We start from the raw sequence: 21,907 nt of genomic DNA, 5'->3' as shown, positions 1-21,907 counted from the left end.
TACTGTACAGCCTAAATTTCTCCTGTCTGTGACCCTGATTTGCTCATTGTCATCCTTTTCTGTCATGGCATTTGTGGATTCAGGCGCTGCCCTGAACTTAATGGATTTTGAATTCGCCAGGCGCTGTGGTTTTTCTTTGCAGCCTTTGCAGAGCCCTATTCCTCTGAGGGGTATTGATGCTACACCGTTGGCCAAGAATAAACCTCAGTATTGGACTCAGCTGACTATGCATGGCTCCAGCACATCAGGAAGATTGCCGTTTTCTGGTGTTGCATAATTTACATGATGTTGTTGTACTGGGTTTTCCATGGTTACAAGTACACAATCCAGTGCTGGATTGAAAATCTATGTCTGTGACTAGTTGGGGTTGTCAAGGGGTACATAGTGACGTTCCTTTGATGTCAATTTCCTCTTCCCCCTCTTCTGATGTTCCTGAATTTTTGTCAGATTTCCAGGATGTATTCGATGAGCCCAAGTCCAGTTCCCTTCCTCCACATAGGGACTGTGATTGTGCTATTGACTTGATTCCTGGCTGTAAGTTCCCTAAGGGCCGACTTTTCAATCTATCTGTGCCAGAGCATGCCGCCATGCGGAGCTATGTTAAGGAGTCTTTGGAGAAGGGGCATATTCGGCCGTCTTCGTCACCATTGGGAGCGGGATTCTTTTTTGTTGCCAAGAAGGATGGCTCCTTGAGACCCTGTATTGATTATCGCCTTCTTAATAAGATCACGGTCAAATTCCAATACCCTTTACCTTTGCTTTCAGATTTGTTTGCTCATCGGATTAAGGGGGCTAGTTGGTTTACCAAGATTGACCTTCGAGGGGCATATAATCTTGTTCGTATTAAACAGGGTGACGAATGGAAAATTGCATTTAATACGCCCGAAGGCCATTTTGAATACCTTGTGATGCCTTTCGGGCTTTCTAATGCTCCTTCTGTATTTCAGTCCTTCATGCATGATATTTCCGCAATTATCTTGATAAATTCTTGATTGTGTATTTGGATGATATTTTGATTTTTTCCGATGATTGGGAGTCTCATGTGAAGCAGGTCAGGATGGTATTCCAGATCCTTCGTGATAATGCCCTATTTGTGAAGGGGTCTAAGTGCCTATTTGGAGTTCAGAAGGTCTCTTTTTTGGGGTTTATTTTTTCTCCTTTGTCTATAGAAATGGATCCTGTTAAGGTCCAAGCCATTCATGACTGGATTCAGCCCACATCTGTGAAGAGCCTTCAGAAATTTTTGGGCTTTGCTAATTTTTATCGCCGTTTCATTGCCAACTTCTCCAGTGTGGTTAAACCCCTGACCGATTTGACGAAGAAAGGCGCTGATGTGACGAATTGGTCCTCTGCGGCTGTTGAGGCCTTTCAGGAGCTTAAACGCCGATTTACTTCTGCCCCTGTGTTGCGTCAGCCTGATGTTTCTCTTCCTTTTCAGGTTGAGGTTGACACTTCTGAGATTGGGGCAGGGGCCGTTTTGTCACAGAGGAATTTTGATGGTTCCTTGATGAAACCATGTGCCTTCTTTTCCCGAAAGTTTTCGCCTGCGGAACGCAATTATGATGTCGGCAATCGGGAGTTGTTGGCTATGAAGTGGGCATTTGAGGAGTGGCGACATTGGCTTGAGGGAGCCAGGCACCGCGTTGTGGTCTTGACGATCATAAGAATCTGATTTACCTCGAGTCGGCCAAGCGGCTGAACCCTAGACAGGCTCGATGGTCCCTGTTTTTCTCCCGTTTCGATTTTGTGGTCTCATATCTTCCGGGATCTAAGAATGTTAAAGCGGATGCCCTCTCTAGGAGTTTTTTGCCTGATTCTCCTGGAGTTCTTGAGCCGGTTGGCATTCTTAGGGAAGGGGTGGTTCTTTCTGCCATCTCCCCTGATTTACGGTGGGTGCTTCAGGAATTTCAGGCTGATAAACCTGACCGCTGTCCTATGGGGAAGCTGTTTGTTCCTGATAGATGGACAAGTAAGGTAATTTCTGAGGTCCATTGTTCGGTGTTGGCCGGTCATCCTGGGATTTTTGGTACCAGAGATTTGGTTGCTAGGTCCTTTTGGTGGCCTTCCTTGTCGCGGGATGTGCGTTCTTTTGTGCAGTCCTGTGGGACTTGTGCCCGGGCTAAGCCTTGCTGTTCCTGCGCTAGTGGGTTGCTTTTGCCTTTGCCTGTCCCTGAGAGGCCCTGGACGCATATTTCCATGGATTTTATTTCGGATCTTCCTGTGTCCCAGAGGATGTCTGTTATCTGGGTGGTTTGTGACCGGTTCTCTAAAATGGTCCATTTGGTACCTTTGCCTAAATTGCCTTCCTCCTCTGATTTGGTTCCATTGTTTTTTCAGCATGTGGTTCGTTTGCATGGCATTCCGGAAAATATTGTGTCTGACAGAGGTTCCCAGTTTGTTTCCAGGTTTTGGCGGGCCTTTTGTGCTAGGATGGGCATTAATTTGTCTTTTTCTTCGGCGTTCCATCCTCAGACAAATGGCCAAACTGAGCGAACTAATCAAACCTAGGAAACCTATTTGAGATGCTTTGTGTCTGCTGATCAGGATGATTGGGTGGCTTTCTTGCCGTTGGCCGAGTTTGCCCTTAATAATCGGGCCAGTTCGGCTACTTTGGTTTCGCCTTTTTTTTGTAATTTTGGTTTCCATCCTCGTTTTTCTTCAGGGCAGGTTGAGCCTTCTGATTGTCCTGGTGTAGATTCTGTGATGGACAGGTTACAGCAGATTTGGACTCATGTGGTAGACAATTTGACGTTGTCTCAGGAAAAGGCTCAGCGTTTTGCTAACCGCCGTCGGTGTGTTGGTCCTCGGCTTCGTGTGGGGAATTTAGTCTGGTTATCTTCTCGTCATTTTCCTATGAAGGTTTCTTCCCCTAAGTTCAAGCCTCGGTTTATTGGTCCTTATAGGATTTCTGAGATTATCAATCCAGTGTCTTTTCGTTTGGCCCTTCCAGCCTCTTTTGCCATCCACAATGTTTTCCATAGATCTTTGTTGCGGAGATATGTGGTACCCGTTGTTCCCTCTGTTGATCCTCCTGCCCCGATGTTGGTTGAGGGGGAGTTGGAATATGTGGTTGAGAAAATATTGGATTCTCGTTTTTCGAGGCGGAGGCTTCAGTATCTTGTCAAGTGGAAGGGTTATGGCCAGGAGGATAATTCTTGGGTGGTTGCCTCCGATGTTCATGCCGCCGATTTGGTTCATGCTTTTCACTTGGCTCGCCTGATCGGCCTGGGGGCTCTGGTGAGGGTTCGGTGACCCCTCCTCAAGGGGGGGATACTGTTGTGAATTCCGCTCTTGGGCTCCCTCCGGTGGTTGTAAGTAGCACTTTTGTGAGTTCTGCTCTTGGGCTCCCTCCGGTGGTTTTGAGTGGTATGGCTGCTTCTTGGAATTAGCATCAGCAGCTGCTTCCACTGATCGTCTTTCTGGCTTGGATATTTTAGTCTGGCCTTATCCCTCAATCAATGCCAGTTGTTAATTGTTCCTGCTTGGAGTCACGGCTCTTTTGGATTTCCCTGACACTCTGACCTATTCAGCAAAGATAAGTCCTTGCTTGTCCTTTTGCAGTCCTCTTGTTGTGGACTTATTGTTCAGCACATTCTATGTTTTGCTCATTTGTCCAGCTTATCAGTATGGATCTATTCAGCTAAGCTGGAAGCTCTGGGCAGCAGATTTTGCCCTCCACACCTTTAGTCAGGTATGGAGATTTTTGCATTTCTCTGCGGTGGACTTTTTCTAGTTTTTATTACTGACCGCACAGTGTTCTGTCCTGTTCTATCTATCTAGCTAGAAGTGGCCTCCTTTGCTGAATCTTGTTTCATTCTATGTATGTCATTTCCTTCTCCTCTCACAGTCATTATTTGTGGGGGGCTGTCTATCCTTTGGGGATTTTCTCTGAGGCAAGATAGCTTTCCTGTTTCTACCTTTAGGGGTAGCTAGTTCTCCGGCTGTGACGAGGTGTCCAGGGAGTGACAGGAACATCCCACGGCTACTTCTAGTGTTGTGTTAAGATCAGGAACTGCGGTCAGTATAGTTACCACCTGCTCAGAGCTAGTCGCATGTCGCTCCTAAATCACCAGTCCATAACACCGCACTATCCTTTTTCCGGCGCAGCAGCCTTTGCAGGCAGACGCATCTCCTTCCTCCCGGCTGTGGCCGCTCCGCCTTATGCCTCGCCGTGGTTTGCAGGCAGCCGTGCTGTTCTCTTTATTTCCGGCGACCGCACTGCCTCCCCCTTTTTTTTTTCGTTGTGGCAGCCCTGCGGCAGCCGCGCCGCTTCTTCTCCCGGCGCCGCGGCCCTCTCCGTTGGCCGCCAGCCTCTAATTTAGGCCCCGGCTTCTGCTTGGGCCTACTCTTCCGGTGCCAACTCCGCCCACTTCCTCTTCACTCGGGCGGGCTTTTCTCCCGCCCGACTGTCATAGCCGCCCACCGGCGCCATCTTGGTGCTCCCCTACAGGCGGCTTAGTCTGTACCTGTACAAAGCGGTTAGCTCCGCCCACTACTCCCAGCCACCCCATCGGCCTGGGATCGCCGCTATCTTGCTGGGGTGCGCTCTCCCCCGGACCCGGTGGCTATTGCCGCCCCCCCTTCCGAACCAGCGTGCGTCTGTTCCGGCCGGGTTCCCCGCCTCCATCTTCATTCTGGTGCCCAGAACCTGTTTCCTGATGCCTGTCGCAGCTACAACCTTGGAGCAGACTACAGGACACTACAACGGCTGTGAGTAGAGCTGCTTAGCAGTTTGGCACTCCTCTCTGCATCTCTTCTGTTCCCCTAACCTTCTGGCATTCCTTAGTAGGTATGCTTACCATGCTTAATCTTATAGGAGACTGTTCATCCTCCTTTCATGCAAGCCGGTCACTGGTGTAATTATATTCTACTAGACTGTGGCCCGATTCTAACGCATCGGGTATTCTAGAATATGCATGTCCCCGTAGTATACCTTTATGACATCATCGTCGCCATGGCAATCATTATGACATCTACGTTGATACTGTGCCCGTCGCTGATTGGTCGAGGCCTGGCGGCCTCGACCAATCAGAGACGCAGGATTTCCATTATGACATCATCGTCGCCATGCTATGCCCGTCGCTGAGATGCGGGATTTCCAGGACAGACAGACAGACAGAAAGACAGACAGACAGACAGACGGCAAAACCCTTAGACAATTATATATATAGATTACCGTGCAGACCCGTGCAGCCACTGGTGTAATGCAGTCACTGGTGTAATACGTAATAGTACTCAAAGCCGTGCAGTCGATGTTGTATCAGTACTCTAGACCCGTGCAGTCACCGGCGTAATACGTAATAGTACTCTGGAGCCGCGCAATCTCTGGCGTAGTAGCACTCTAGAGCCGTACAGTCACTGGCATAGTAGCACTATAGCTGTGCAGTCACCGGTGTAATAAGTGCCCTAGAGCCGTGCAGTTACCAGCGGGGTATGGCACTATGCCCCACGCTGCCGTCATCTGTGATACGGCCCGCCCCTCACCCTCCACAGGGAGATGGAACATTATAAATCCTGCCATATGGCATTCACTTTGTAGAGAGTTTCAGTTGCACATTTCTCCTCAGAGTTTTACGTGTTGTCACTCTGCTGTTGTGATTTCTGCTATTGTGGACCCGTGCCTTGATTTTCAGCTGTGCGAGGCTCGGCTATTTCTCTACACACAGCGATGCTAGAGCCCTGGCATATCAAACGTTTCCATTTCTGCTGCTCTCAGACACTCGTCCTCCATCTCCTCCGGATGCAACTATTACACTGCTCTAAGCAGAGAGGGGAGCTGCTCCTACTCACTTCACAACTGCAGTGTTCAGACCTGACTTCCAGCTGGTTAAGAGTCCGTATTTCCCAGCAATGTCTGCTGTGGCTGAGCGGATAAAGAATCTGACCACAGATCGCAGGCGCAAAGTTTGAACTCAGGTGCACAACAGAGAGTAGAGTTTTGTCTCACCGATGACAAGCCTACTGTTCTACCTTCAGGAGAAGGAGCATGGCAGGACATACTTCAAGACAGATTCCGTGCCGCGGCTTACTACACGGAAGCTATTATTCTGCATTATGCTGTCAGGTATCATGACCTAGACTGCAACACCGAATCAACTCTCTCCTATACCCTTCTCCAGGGTTCTCCCGTACTCTATCTGCCATAGTCGCAGGATACCGGGAGCCGATCGCAGCAGTACGCTATCTGCCATAATTGCAGGATATCGAGAGCTGATTGCAGCAGTTCTCTATCCGCCATCCAGGTTTCACACGCACCACCTTCCAGGTACAGTACGTTATTTGAAACTGTCGTATCTTCAGCGGATCAGACGTGTCTTGGACTGACCACTGCAGTGGTACTGGCGCTCTGTACTGTGTTTAGGTAAGTCAGGCGCACTCTCCTATTCCTCCCGTCGATTGCAGCAGTACTTTGTCCGCTATCCAGGTTTCAGAGGTCATCTTCCAGACACATTTAGTCAATCCTGCCGTCGTTCCAGTGGTATGACGTGCCCGAGATCGACTGCTGCATTGGTCCTGCTCTTTTGCTCCAGAGTCAGGTATGTCAGAAGCGCCCTCTATCACTCTCTTAAGGGTCCTTTGCAGCATCTGCCTAGGCTCCCCTTTAGTCACCACTCAGAGAGAGGTGCCTGGTATTTATCACTTCTGGTTGGCTGCCGCAGCGGTTACAATCCGCATTCAGGTGAGTCAGAGGCACAACTTTTACCGTGTGTTTCACGGTCAATAACGTTTGTGGTCTATTAACAGCTAAACAGAAGATCTACCACGTACCACAAGGCGGATCTCAGTGCCACAGGGTGAACCTCAGTAGCAGCATAAGTGGCCAGTCCACTTTCAGGTAGGTCGGACACGCCGGTGTCAGGTTCCAACTGGTTGCAGTTTTCTTCAGCCACGCACTGGGCCTTAATTGCGTGTGGCTCTGCCGGGGCCTTTCCTCTCTATCTGGTTATTCGGGCCTACCACTAACTATCCAGTAAGTCAGTTTACAGTGCTGTCCTAGGTCTATCTGCACTATCCAGTGCGTTACTCCTATCATATATAATTTACAGTATTATACGTTCTGGCTGTCTCTTATGGAGTCAGAGCCCATATAATACCTTGACTCATGATTGTTCGCGGCACTATTCTAGGGGCCTTTGAACTACCTCAATACCGAGCTTCCTATTTATGTGTCAGTACTTACCTCTTCTTTCTTACAGACACTGGATTCAACCTCGAGCAGCTCCGAGATTTTATTTCCGACTGTAGCAGGAACAGATCCTCCCACCTCGGATAGGAATTGGATCTCACTCGGTGCAAGCATCGTCCAGTGTGCAAGGCTGTTCCACGCCTTGATCCAATGATGGGTTGTTGTGATAATACGTTCCTTCCTTCAGCAGGATTCGTATCCCTTTCACTGTTATCCTCGGTTGTGTGGTGTCTTATACTTAGGTAAGTAGATCCACACACTACAATCCTCTCCCCGTTCCAGAGGGTTCGGAACGGATAGGGTCACTCATGTCGTCATAGGTAAGGATCTTCCTTTTGGCAGTGAAGTTTTTTTCTGGGGCCTATGTACTCCTTCCTAGGGCCAACTTCCTATGGAATCGACATACTCCAGGTTTTCCATGGACTCTCCTCCCTTGACTGCTCATGTCCGATTGTGCTCATCAATGCCCATCTTGTCATGCTCTCTAGCAGGTTCCCAGTACCCTACCCTCTAGTCTTTTCTTATCATTTCAATTTAATGTTCTTTTCTGGGTTTTCTCTTGGAATCCTTAGTCCAGCCGTTCCCAAGAGGGAAGCGTCTTGGTTTTCCTATATTCCCTCTCTCCTGAAATTACTGCGAACTGGACCTCTTCTCCGTCTCTGGACCCTCCAGTTTCCATTTTTTTCCACCGATACAGTCCTCTCACAGAGAGCATCCCTCAAGGATACCAATGACGGACTAATAGTCCTGGCAAAGTCGACCACTGAAGTGTCTGCCGCTACATTGTGCCCTGCCTTTGTCTCCACCTAGACAGCAAGGTTATTGACGCATGGGCTCAGCTGCTCCATCAGGGCACCCTTCATGGAGTCCGATCGGAGAAATTCGCTATCCTTGCGGACTAATTTACTCTTGCAGGAAGTACATGGTATCCGCCCCCTGCGGATGCCGCTGCAGGTGTTGCCTGGACATCCGGCAATATGGTGCCCTTCCGAAGGACCATTTGCTTAAGACGTGACACGACTTGTCCCCTAGGAAGTCCCACACAGCTTGCCTTCCGAGGGTTTCCGTCAGTTTGTCTCCCAACTTGAACCAATTGCTAAGGAGGTCATCGGAGGGACAAGTTCTCTTCTTCCTCAGACTAAACCTCGTTGTTCTGGGACCGCGTGTGCTTTCCCTTATTTTATGAAAGCCTTTATCCATATTCAGTATAAGGGCTCGGCGTAGAGAGGCCCTCCGGCCTCCAAATCAACGTATGCCCGCAAAATCCGGTCAGCTATGTTTAGATTTACCGGGTCAGAGCAGAGCTCCTCCTTCCAGGTTTAAGGCGCACTCTACCCGGGCAGTGGGTGCCTCCCGGCAGTGCACATATAGGGCCTCTGCCTTGCACCTCTACAGACCGATGATCGGTCCTCCACATGTTCGCGAAACTTCCATGCCTAGCTTAGGCGTATGCCGGCTTAGGTAGGAAGACCTTGCAGGCGACGGTGGTCAGTTCCTCTGACCTAGATTGGAGTTGACTGCTGTTCCCACCCCAGGGACTGCTTTGGGACGTCCCATGGTTCCTGTGTCCCCCAATGAGAGGCGATAGAGAAAACAGGATTTTTGGTTGCTTACCGTAAAATCTGTTTCTCGGAGCCTTTATTGGGGGACACAGCACCCTCCCAAGTTGCTCCCAACAGCTCTGTTTATTGTGTTATACTGTTAACGTTTGAGTTCTTTGAACACTCTTTGAGTGTTTGAAACTGTTAATCTGTGGAGCGCTGCAGAGTTTGTTGGTGCTATATGAATAAAGATTGTTTTTATTACATTATTATTCTTTCTCTTTACACGTTGCTTCTCCTACTGCTTTCTCACTAACTGAACATCCTACTTCTTGTCGGTGGGGTGTACACTGCGGAGGAGGAGCTAACTTTTTTATTTGCATAGTGTCAGCCTCCTAGTGGCAGCAGCATACACCCATGGTTCCTGTGTCCCCCAATGAAGGCTCCGAGAAACAGATTTTACGGTAAGCAACCTAAAATCCTGTTTTCTCACAATGCCATATAACTCCGTTAAAGAAAACATAAAAAATGGGTCAAAACAGAGGAATGACATAATTGTTATCAAGGTAGAGGTTATCAAATGGAATGTTCCCAAAGTGTAATTAATAGCACCAGTGGCTACATACCTAAGCATGTATCTTGGGACACCTGCGGCTTATCACATCGCTAGTTTCAATTTCATCCATGCTCCCATCTGTCCTCTGATGATCCTCAGACTGCGTTTGTCAGACTAACCAACATTTATGTTTTTACACGCATGAATGTGTTATGCATATGTAGACCATATGGATGACAGGCATGCACTGTAATATATGCATGGTTTGATGTTAATACACTCCTCAAGATTGAAATTGCAACTCTAAGGCTATGTGCACACGTTCAGGATTTTTTGCGGTTTTTTTGGCTGTTTTCTGCTGAAAAACGCTAAAAAAAATGCTTACATTTAGCATCCCATCATTTTAATGCATTCCGCAATTTTTATGCACATGCTGCATTTTTTTCCTCAAAAAAAACGCATTGCAGTAAAAAACGCAGCATGTTCATTAATTTTGCAGATTTTCCGCGTTTTTACCCCTAAATTATTGCATTGGGAAGCTCTGGAAAAAAAACGAGAAAAAACCGCAAGCGGATTTCCTGCAGAAAAAGTCCGGTTTTGTTCAGGAGAATTTTGCAGACATTCCTGAACGTGTGCACATAGCCTAAAGGTGCTTTCACACTGCATTTTGGCACATTTGCAGAGCGCACATTTGCTCTGTCAGCACCATTATAGTATACTAGACTGTGGCCCGATTCTAATGCATCGGGTATTCTAGAATATGCATGTCCCCGTAGTATATGGACAATGATGATTCCAGAATTCGCGGCAGACTGTGCCCATCGCTGATTGGTCGAAGGCAACCTTTATGACATCATCGTCACCATGGCAACCATTATGACATCTACGTCGATACTGTGCCCGTCGCTGATTGGTCGAGGCCTGGCGGCCTCGACCAATCAGAGACGCGGGATTTCCAGGACAGACAGACAGACAGACAGAAAGACAGACAGAAAAACCCTTAGACAATTATATATATAGATGGTATCATCGGCGCATACGTCCAAATCTCATTTTGTGGGGCGTTTGAATGTAAGCTCTAACGGAGCCACTGAGTGGGTGCCTGAACGCAGTGTGAAATCATTGTAAGAAGGACACGTTGTACAAATATGGAAATAACAGGATTGATAGACATATTAATGATCTGCAAATGATAACAAAATGGAAACAAACATTTTCAAAACGAAACATTTTCAGAATTAAAAAAAAGCTTTAGGCAGAACGCAGATGTATATAAAACACAGTTCTTCTAGTGATTGTGGTATATGGACTGGCCACAGGTCTCCCGTAGTCATCAGCCTCATTTATTTATTTATTTTACTCACGTACCATATATAGCGCCATTTATGCCACAGCCCTTTATATATATATATATATTATCGGCACTGTCCCCATTAGGCTCACAATCTTGGAGTATGGGAGGAAACTAGAGCACCTTGGAGACCCATACAAACTCCTTGCAGATGTTGTACTTGGTGGAATTTGAATCCAGGACTCCAACGCTGCAAAGCAACAGTGCTAACCACTAAGCCACCGGGCTTCACTCATATACAGCTCTGGCAAAAATTAAGAGACCACTGCAAAATGTTCAGTTTGTCTGATTTTTCTCTTTATAGGTATATTTTTGAGTAAAATGTAATGTTTTCATTTATTCTATAACCTTCTGACAATATGTCTCTGAATTTCCAAGCAATTAATTTTGTATTTTTTCTGAAAAGGAGAAATGGTCAAAATTAAACAAAAAACAGTGCTTTCAGACCTCAAATAATGCAAAGAAAACAAGTTCATAATCATTTAGAACCAACAATACTATTGTTTTTACTCAGGAAGAGTTCAGAAATCAATATTTTGTGTAATAACCATGATTTTTAATCACAGCTTTCATGCGTCTTGGCATGCTTTCTGTTAAATATGCTTATTATGCACATTTATTTAATCAGGACTTAACCAGGTGCATTACTCTTAAAGAAAAATGTCATGATATTCTCATAAAATATGTAGTGGTTTATTGAATTGTCCACAGAAAAACCACATTGCAGCAAAACATAAAATTGATGAAATAGTTATGAACAGATTGTCCATGTGTAGATATCAGCGCTTGTTACTCATCTTTCCCAAAGTTCTGAATGGTAAAAGCCGTCTGTCTGTGTGAAATCTGAAGGTCATCATGGCTACCGCTACCAGCTGTTCATCCTTGTTTGATGTCCATGGAGAATGATGGTGAAGGCAGGAGGTGACAGCCCCCACATGATAAAAAGCCCCAGACCCTCCTAAGAGACGTTTATAAATGTATCCCACAGACCACGTGTTCCCCTTTATATGGTGTTGAGCTACACACACAGAAATAGCCCTTTGTAATGTCAGCAAGAAGCAATGTGCTCAGTACAGGATTGAGAATATGAATAATTCAATTAATAATTAATATTTAACACTTTCCACTAGTCTTTCACACTGCTTCTGGCACAAAAATGTAAGCAGTTCTTCTTTGTTTGATGGCTTGTGACTATCCATCATCCTCTTGATTACATTCCAGAGGTTTTCAATTGGGTTCAGGTCTGGAGATTGGGCTGCCCATGGCTGAGTTTTGATGTGGTGGTCTCTTAATTTTTGCCAGAGCTGTATATGCCTATGAGGTTGCTGAGGTTAGGTCAGGAGATCCATAGGCCAGTTCATACATCATGTTCTGAACACAGAACTTGTGTCACAGACACATGGAGGCAGTCATTACCCACAAAGGAAGAAGAAACTGACTTGCATCTTTTTTCTTGAGTAGTAATAAAGAATAAGATTTAGGTCTTTTTCCTGTTAGAATGATTAGTCACTGCCAACATTAGCTTTTCTCCCTGAGAATCCGCCCTCAGAACAAGTTCTGTAGGCAGATTCTTAGGAGATCAATGTCCGGCCCTTAGGTCTTACTAGTTCATTTACATGTTAAGAAAAATGTGGATATCTCTGGAATAAGACATCGGATCGCAGATATTGAGGTATTATTTTATTCAGGTTTCTATGACCTACATGCCCATATAGACGGCTTAGGAGGGCTGATCCTACTGAAATATGCCTTCAATGTAAAAATGGTAATAACGCAATGTATAATTTATGTACGCATTGTTTATCATGTGCAGGGTTTTACTGCTAGATATTTGCTTTATAATGCTGACTTCTTTATATACTGTGTCACAGATTTGACTCGAAAAGAGTGGTCCAGCAACTAAGAGCTTGTGGTGTCTTGGAAACCATCCGAATAAGTGCGCAAAGCTATCCCTCTAGGTATATCTCAATATCTACACCTATGAATACATTGTCTGTGACTGCTTCAGACTATACATGAACACCTCCATCAGGTTCTATTAAATATTATATGATGAATAAATCGCTATCCCTGAGAACCTGCTTCTTCATCTCGCCATCTCTAAACTAAAATGATTTGTCTTCATGTAATCATAGTCATTTCTTTTCAGGTGGACATATATAGAATTTTATGGACGTTACAGCATCCTAATGACACAGCAGGAGTTGTCACTGAGTGATAAGAAAAATATCTGCAAAGTTGTACTGCAGAGACTAATCCAGGTATGGCACGGATCATGTTCATAATGGTGCACAGTATATCCAGTGAGCTACTAGTGCTGCAAGATGTAACCTTCTAATTAATTTGTATATACATTACATACAGGTGCTTCTCACTAAATTAAAATATCATCAAAAAGTGAATTTATTTTAGTTTTTCAATACAAAAAATGAAACTCATATTATATAGAGTCATTACAATGACTCTATTTCAAGTGTTTATTTCTGTTAATGTTGATGATTATGGTTTACAGCCAGTGACAGCCCAAAAGTCATTACCTCAGTAAATTAGAATAATTAACAAAACACACCTGCAAAGGCTTTGTAAGTGTTTAAAAAGGTCCCTTAGTCTGTATCAGTAGGTTCCACAATCATGGGGAAGACAGCTGACTAGACAGATGTCCAGAAGGCAGTCATTGACACACTCCACAAGGAGGGTAAGCCACAAAAAGTCATTGCTAAAGACACTGGCTGTTCACAGAGTGCTGTACCCAAGAATATTAATGGAAAGTGGAGTGGAAGGAAAAAGTGTGGTAGAAAAAGGGGCACAAGCAACAGGGATAACTGCAGCCTTGAGAGAATTGTTAAGAAAAGGCCATTCAAAAATTTGGGAGAGATTAACAAGGAGTGGACTGCTGCTGGAGTCATTGCTTCAAGAACCACCACACACAGACGTATACAGGACATGGGCTACAAGTGTCACATTCCTTGTGTCACGCCACTCATGACCAATAGACAACGCCAGAAGTGTCTTACCTGGGCCAAGGAGAAAAAGAACTGGATTGTTGCTCAGTGGTCCAAGGTGTTGTTTTTAGATGAAAGTAAGTTTTGAATTTCATTTGGAAATCAAGGTCCCAGAGAGTGGAGAGGCACACAATCGAAGCTGCTTGGGGTCTACTCCGACGTTTCCACAATCAGTGATGGTTTGGGTGCCATGTCATCTGCTGGTGTAGGTCCATTGTGTTTTATCAAGACCAAAGTCAGCACAGCCGCCTACCAGGAAATGTTAGAGCACTTCATGCTTTCCTCTGCCGACAAACTTTTTGGATATGAAAATTTCATTCTCCAGCAGGACTTGGCACCTGCCCACACTGCCAAAAGTACCAATACCTGGTTTAAAAACAACAGTATCACTGTGCTTGATTGGCCAGCAAACTCTCCTGATCTTAACCCCATAGAGAATCTCTGGGGTATTGTCAAGAGGAAGATGAGAGACACCAGAACCAACAATGCAGATGAGCTGAAGGCTGCTGTTAAAGCAACCTGTGCTTCCATAACACCTCAGCAGTGCCACAGGCTGATCGCCTCCATGCCACGCTGCATTCATGCAGTAATTGATGCAAAAAGAACCCTGACCAAGTATTGAGTGCATTTACTGGTAGGCAAACATTTCAGATTTTAAAATCATTTTTCAAGCTGGTGTTATAAAGTATTCTAATTTACTGAGATAATGACTTTTGGGATTTCATTGACTATAAGCCATAATCCTCAACATAAATGGAAATAAACACTTTAAATAAATAAGTTTGTATCTCTTTTCTCTGTCATTTTCTTAGTTCCTCTCAGTTGATTTATTATGACCATGGAACACATAAATGTTGAATGTGCAGGAAACAAAAAGCCTTTAACAGCCAAATGATGCAATTTTTATAATGAAACCTACAGTAATTGTAAAAATGATTTCATTTTTAGCCCCAAATACATACATTTAGAAGGAATCTGTTAGTAGAATCAACCCTCTTAAGCCCTGTACATGGGCTTGTAGGTCATAGGAAGCTGAATAAAATGATACCTTAATATCTGTGATGTGTTATTCCAGAGGAATCCACATTTTTCTGGTATGTAAATTAGCTTTTTTCAGGCTATGGGGAGGATATTGCCTGGAAGATATCTCTGCCTCCGGAGATTATTTTAAATAAAAGAAGTAGTTCCAGTGTGAGACAAGACACTAACCCAAAACAGTCAAATTGAACTTTGTCTTCTTACAAACATAATTGTTGCAGCTCTTACAGCTTTGCTGCAATGCAACAATAGCTGCCAGAGACCTTAAAGCTGAAGTACACAGAGGACACCTACAGATATGTCAGTTGTACCCACACACAGCTCTGCAGTGAGATCAGGAGAGAGTCTAATGCAGATCAGTATCCAGCCCATAGTATCCAGTCCATTTTATTCAGCTTTCCATGACCCATATGCCAATATAGACGGCTTAGGAGGATGGTCCTACTGACAGATTCCCTTTAAATGTATGTACTTGGGGCTAAAAATTGATTATACAATTAGATGGCTGCAGCCAATCCCTGATTTCTGCTCATGCCATCTACATTAGCAGATCCAGAGACTCAAGTGATTGGATTCAGCAGTGATGTGATCTGCAGAAGCCAAATTACAGAGACTAGAGCAACTGCGGAGAGCTGGCGCTGTAGCTTTTCTTTTTATACTTGTACAAGTAATAAAGAGTTTAGAGACCACTTTTTTAAAAGTGGAAACCTTTTTAAGTTTGTAAAACTTTAAAGCGAGGTGCACAGCAGCTACATGGTTTCACATGCAATTAATACCATCAAAATGTAAAAAAATAACCACAGCCCTCCAATTTCTAAAGAAATTTGTTTATTCACATAAAAGCATGTACATTGTTTCACCCTCCAATGAGTCTTTCTCAAACTTCAGTAACACAACTTGCGAGTTGATTTTTCAAATGGAGAGATTCGTGGATATTACCCCCGCTGCTGCATGAAGTAATGTCCAGGCGTATTGGAGATATAAATGGTGGTTTTATTCCCAACACATTTCAAAGTCACTAGGACTTCTTCTTCATCCCCTGAGGAAGTCCTAGTGACTCTGAAACACGTTGGGAATAAAACCACCATTTATATCTCCAATACGCTTGGACATTCCTTTATGCAGCAGCGGAGGTAATATCCACGAATCTCTCCATTCGAAAATTCTGAAGCAGTCATTGTCTGACCAGTGGATCTGCGGCATCTGCTGAACTCTGATGAGTTTCTTTTATGCCATAACTCCAAGAAATATCAGGTGAGCGCAAACTCATTTATACTCTGTGATTTCTATTGGATAAGACCCTATTGGCGCTTTTCTCTCCTACAGTATCCCCTATAACTTGTGAGTTGAAACATTGCAAATGTTTCTATAAAATAGATGTTGGCTACCGTAGTTCTATATATGATTGCTAGCTAGCTTAACAATAGAGGAAAATAATTTGTAAAACTTTATATAATTATAGTTTAAATTATGACTTAAATCTTAAAATTTCTAAATATGTATAACTTACCTTAAAGGGGTATTTCAGTGTGAATAACTTTTCACCAATAACTAATAATTGTGGGGTTTTCTTCACTTGGGCCCCAATTAGAATGGAGCAGCAGTGTGTATGATTGACTGACACTCAATGAAGTCCCTATGGGTCATCTGGAGTGCAGTTTTTGACTTTTACACCAGTCCCATAGCTAATGATCTATGGGACTGGCGTAGATCTCCGACTCCCACCGATCTAGAAGTTATAACCTATCCATTTCTAGTCTTAGGCCGGAGTAACAGTACTGTATAACATGGCCGAGTGCTATACAATAAAATATCACATAGCACTCTGCCCAGTGTTATTTTGTAGGGCAGCTCAGATCTGCGATTATTTTCTCATGCTGATTCGTCATGAGAGAACAATCGCAGCATGCTCTATTTGCAGCGAGAATCAGCTCACTTACACTCATACACGTCTATGAGTGCATGTGAAAGATCGCACTGCACTCGGATATCACCTGAGTACAGTGCAATGTACACCGACACCGGCAGCATAGGAGGTGGAGAAATGAATTTTTCCGCATCTGTGCTCTGATCCTCTCATGCGAGAGAACACAGTAGCATGACTCTCGGCTCACACTCAACATTGTAGTCTGACATTGATACCCACAGAATAAACAAGGTTGTGCACCCCTGCTGAAATGCAATATGTCAAATGGCCAGGAGGAGGCTTTAAAGCCAAAGAAATAACCACACTTCTGGCAGCCTGTCATTCTGAGCACTTATAGAACATTTATGGATACAAGTAGTGAACATTGATGTGGGTTTAAATATTGGACTTAAAGGGAACCTGACACGTCATTTGTAGCATCTAATCCCCAGTGTGTTGTTAATGATGCAATGTGCATCACTAACACGTTTTTTCCATTAAAATTGCCGCTGTAATCCTTATCAAAAAGCACTTTATATAGTTATATCTTACCTGCTCGTTTAGTCATAGGGGTGTGTTTCATTGTGTTCAGTCAGGGTTATCGCCGCCCACACAATTTGAATTAGGTCCCATCGTTTTCGCCGATGTCACTGTATATCTCACGCTTGCGCAGTAAAAACTTTCTCTTGATGCACATTGCACTATTAGCAACGGCACTGGGGACACTTTAGATGCTACAGGTGATGTGACAGGTTCCCTTTAAAGAAGTATTCCCACCTCTAAGATCCTATCCCAATATGTAGTAGGTGTAATAATAATATTAGCAAATACCTCTGATTAGAAATGTAGTATGATTTTTCTGATTCACTATGTCTCTTTCCTCATGTTCAGGCATTGCAGGACCTTAAATATCTAGCTAGTAACTAGCTATCTAACTAGCTATCTAACTGTTATTGTATCAGTGGTAGTAACCATGGATACCTAAGGTCCTGCAATGTCTGCATATGAGGAAAGAGACCTAGCGAATCAGGAAAACTACTGTATGCTACATTTCTAATTGGAGGTATTTGCTAATATTATTAATATTACACCTGCTACATATTGGGATATGATCTTGGATATGGGAATACCCCTTAAAATACTGTATATAGACTGGCAGCTTTAGAATGTGTTTTTAAAGGGCTGGATACATAATGGTACCTTTTATTAACAGTTTAACAGAGCGCTACAAGAGGAACTTTATAAATGACCATTCCTTATAGATCTGATATTTACTGTATAAGTTTTTGCTCTGCTGAGATCAGTAGCTAGAAATGATAGACCCTGGTGATGTATTATGAGTAATCCTGATGACCTCTCTGGTGCAGTGTTGTCATAGAGATCTCGTGTACAATCAGATTCTGTATCTATCGTCTCAAGTATTTGCCAAGTAGAATGCGGAGATCAGAATATTAAGAGGATTGAACTCAGTGAAGGTCTATGTGAGATAACTGCCCCTTACAGACATATAAGAGGACATGTAATCCCAATCTGTCAGCTTCCATAGGTGAGTGGGGCTGCTGTGATCTCTGGATGGAAGGCAGAATAAGCCACCTGTTTGGTGATCCTTATTTCCAGAATTCTTGTGTCAGTCAGTTGAGGTCTTTACCTAAGAAAAGGCTAGTTTTACAAGCATTATTAGACACGGTTGTGTCTTATTGTTTTTCCCTTACTGTTTGCAGGATTCCAACCAGTATCAGTTTGGAAGGACTAAAATCTTTTTTAGAGCTGGACAAGTGGCATACTTAGAAAAATTAAGATCTGATAAGTTGAGAAATGCCTGTGTTATGATCCAGAAGAACATTCGGGGTTGGGTGCAGAGGAAGAAGTTCCTGCGTGCGCGAAATGCAGCCATTGTCATTCAGCAATACATCAGGGGACAACGTGCTGTAAGGTAACCTAGTCTTAATATTACTCTCAGGTATGGAAATATCTAACTATGTTCAGACATAAAGGATACTCAGGATCTTGTATATTTGTTGTAGCAAAAACAAATATGTACACTGGTCTGAACCCCAAAAATGGTGGTCTTATCATAAAATGCTGCGGAAGCACAATGCCCACCTCTTAATACATTTGGCTCATCTTTTGTATGTCAGCAATGTAGATTTACATAATAATTTATGCCATATAAGTGGTAAAGGAAGCGCTCCATTGCAAATATCCGCAGTTTTGCTCCCACATTTGTGCTTCTTTGCACAGTAGCCTGATGTACATCTGGACAGTCTATATGATTTCTCCATGCTGTCCAAAGAAAAGCAGACATATGCAGGTTTCTACTTGAAAATAGAGGTATACATTAAAGAGGCTATCCCGCAAAAAGTCCTGTTAATAGGGGATGAATGCGTGATTACTGGGAGCCTCAATCACTAGACTAGGCACTTTAGTCCTTCATTCCACCATGCTTGCATGATAGAGTCTGAATGCGGCAGTGGTTGAGCGTGTGTGCTGCCGCCCCAATCAATGACTATATAACTGAAGAAGAGCTGTGCACAACTCTTTGTTGTTTCCATCAGTCCCATACATTTAGTAATAAGACCAGAATTCTGAGGCCTACTATTCCAGTGGTTAGTATTGACCCAAGTGGTAAGTCCCCCGTGATCATATATTTTTCATCTTTAGTGAGAGCCCTTTTGATATTGTTAGAAAAAACTTTGTATTTTTCAATTTTTATAACAAATAGCCATCAGCTCAATGGCCAAATTTGATGTAAATAAAGTAAAACAAAATACTTTTTTTTTTCCAGACAAGCAATAAGTGCAACTGCCATTAAACACACTTGGGCTGCTATCATCATCCAGAAACACTGCAGAGGCTTCTTAGTGCGCCGCATATATCAGCTTATTTTAGTAGCCACTGTCACCATACAAGCATTTACGCGAGGTTATCTGGCAAGAAAGAGGTACCGCAAGGTATGTTTATCTATTGCACTATAGGCTGACTTAAATAATTGGGATAACAATGTATTTTATTGACTGGAACAATAATTATTACTTCTTTGCGGTTAGATGTAAGGGAAACTCGGCTTAAATTCAAGTTTGACTGCAGTAAGCCCACATAGCCTCTTCTGACCCCCTTGGTGTCACTCATACAGGGGTATAGCTAGCTCAGATATTGGGATTTGTGGCAGGCTCTTAGTGTCTGAAGCTGAATTTCTGTAATATAATAATAACCATTTTGTGTTATGATGATTATCATGTCATGCTATAGTCAATATAACATATAACATATAAAATAAATTTGTATCTTGATGGTGACAGAGCAGGATATGTGCTGTCATGCCATTAGTAGCCACCAGAGTATATTGCTTTTGCAGTATTTTTGTGATTTGACTGTACAGTTATGTTTTTAATGAATGTTAATATTAAATTATAATTAAGATAAAAATCTCCCTTGTTATTACTTACACAAAGTTACGGGAAGAGCACAAGGCCCTGATACTGCAGAAATATGCACGTGCATGGCTGGCCCGGCGTAGATTTCAGAACATCCGAAGATTTGTGGTAAACATTCAATTGTCCTACAGGGTGCAGCGGCTGCAAAAGAAACTGGAGGATCAGGTAATTCACTGACCAAAATGGATTTGCTTGACATTTCACTGCATCCAAAAGTCAGAATAATATCCAATGTAGAGTTTTCAGCAGGTTCCCACCCTAACCAATTAAAGGGAAAGTCCAGGCAGCGATTTGAGTGTCAGATTGGACCTCAGAAAATATCCAAAAAGGAGCTGTGACACAATTTAAGGCTCTAGAGCCTCACCAGTTTCTTAGTTAAATATTGTTGAAATAAATAACAAAAAAACACATTATTCAGTACCATGATATTCCAGAATACAAGCACATAAGTGTGCACATTGTGAGATAGCGATAACATATTGACCTACTGATTGCGACCGATGGGTTGCCAATCTCTGCCATAGAGTATAATGGAGAGTAGCACTTAAGACACAGCAAACTCTTATGTAATCTCCTCCATGCTGCTTTGATGTATAGTCAGGGGAGGCACCAGTCCCCTCATTCTTATGATTGGGGGGGGAAACCCACTGATTAACAAGTATGGCTAGCTATGTATTTAATTAAAGGATTTTCTGCTGTGTCATTTGCTTTGGTCTTGAGAAATATTACAAGATTTTGCAGTTCTGTGCTTAGTATCTTTATTTCTGAAGTATTGGATGCCAATTAAAGGAATTGTAATAGATGTTGTAACAATATATAGAATAGCGATATATAGAAGTCAATATATAGAGAGGACTTGAGTTCATTATTGCTAAGACATCATACAAGAAATATGCAATTAGTCGATGAATTAGAAAGTAATACATTTAAAGTTTCTGAGAGTAAAAAACAACAATCATGTTAATGCATAAAATGTGGTGGAAGGCGAAAGAGTTCTTAGGCATAATTGGATGCATGCAATATATATCTATATGGAATACTCTATGGCTTCTTGAGCTGAACTCTCTAGATAACACAGACTATTGGTAGCAAATCTGAATTTAAAAAGTAGCTCAAATGGTCCCGAGAATGGAACTTAAAGGGAACCTATCACCCCGTTTTTTTCGGTATGAGATAAAAATACTGTTAAATATGGCCTGAGCTGTGCATTACAATAGTGTAGTTTGTGGACCCCGATTCCCCACCTATGCTGCCGAAATACGTTACCAAAGTAGTCATTTTCGCCTGTCAATCAGGCTGGTCAGGTCGGATGGGCGTGGCTTCTTCCCCCAGATATTGCGTAGTTTTCCGTTGGTGGCGTAGTGGTGTGCGCATGTCCAACGTCCCCAATCCTGCACGGGGGGGGTGAAAATAGCAGCGATGTCCGTTATTCCATTGGTGGTCGGTGGGCGCGGCCATCTTCCTTTGGCCGCGCGTGCGCAGAAGCGGCGCTCTGCTGGCCGCGGCTTCAGGAAAATGGCCGCGGGATGCCGCGCGTGCGCAGATGGAGATCGCGGCGGCCATTTTCCTGAAGCCGCGGCCAGCAGAGCGCCGCTTCTGCGCACGCGCGGCCAAAGGAAGATGGCCGCGCCCACCGACCACCAATGGAATAACGGACATCGCTGCTATTTTCACCCCCCCGTGCAGGATTGGGGACGTTGGACATGCGCACACCACTACGCCACCAACGGAAAACTACGCAAGATCTGGGGGAAGACACCACGCCCATCCGACCTGACCAGCCTGATTGACAGGCGAAAACGACTACTTTGGTAACGTATTTCAGCAGCATAGGTGGGGAATCGGGGTCCACAAACTACACTATTGTAATGCACAGCTCAGGCCCTATTTAAC

The 21,907-nt window shown here is 43.8% G+C and overlaps 1 protein-coding gene across 1 annotated transcript in view; it reads left to right on the top strand.

The window, feature by feature from the left end:
* The window catches only part of MYO5C (myosin VC), a 425,456-nt gene that overhangs the window by 256,594 nt on the left and 146,955 nt on the right, over positions 1–21,907 (top strand). The window contains exons 17-21 of the mRNA XM_077263765.1: positions 12,506–12,592; positions 12,784–12,895; positions 18,302–18,513; positions 19,366–19,531; positions 20,033–20,179. Coding sequence (XP_077119880.1) covers positions 12,506–12,592; positions 12,784–12,895; positions 18,302–18,513; positions 19,366–19,531; positions 20,033–20,179 — 724 coding nt within the window. The remainder of the gene's footprint in view (positions 1–12,505; positions 12,593–12,783; positions 12,896–18,301; positions 18,514–19,365; positions 19,532–20,032; positions 20,180–21,907) is intronic.

This window comes from Ranitomeya variabilis, chromosome 5 (genome assembly GCF_051348905.1).
Source record: "Ranitomeya variabilis isolate aRanVar5 chromosome 5, aRanVar5.hap1, whole genome shotgun sequence".
Taxonomy (NCBI): Eukaryota; Metazoa; Chordata; class Amphibia; order Anura; family Dendrobatidae; genus Ranitomeya; species Ranitomeya variabilis.
Note: the sequence above shows the minus strand (reverse complement) of the source record. Positions and strands in the feature narration are given on the sequence as shown.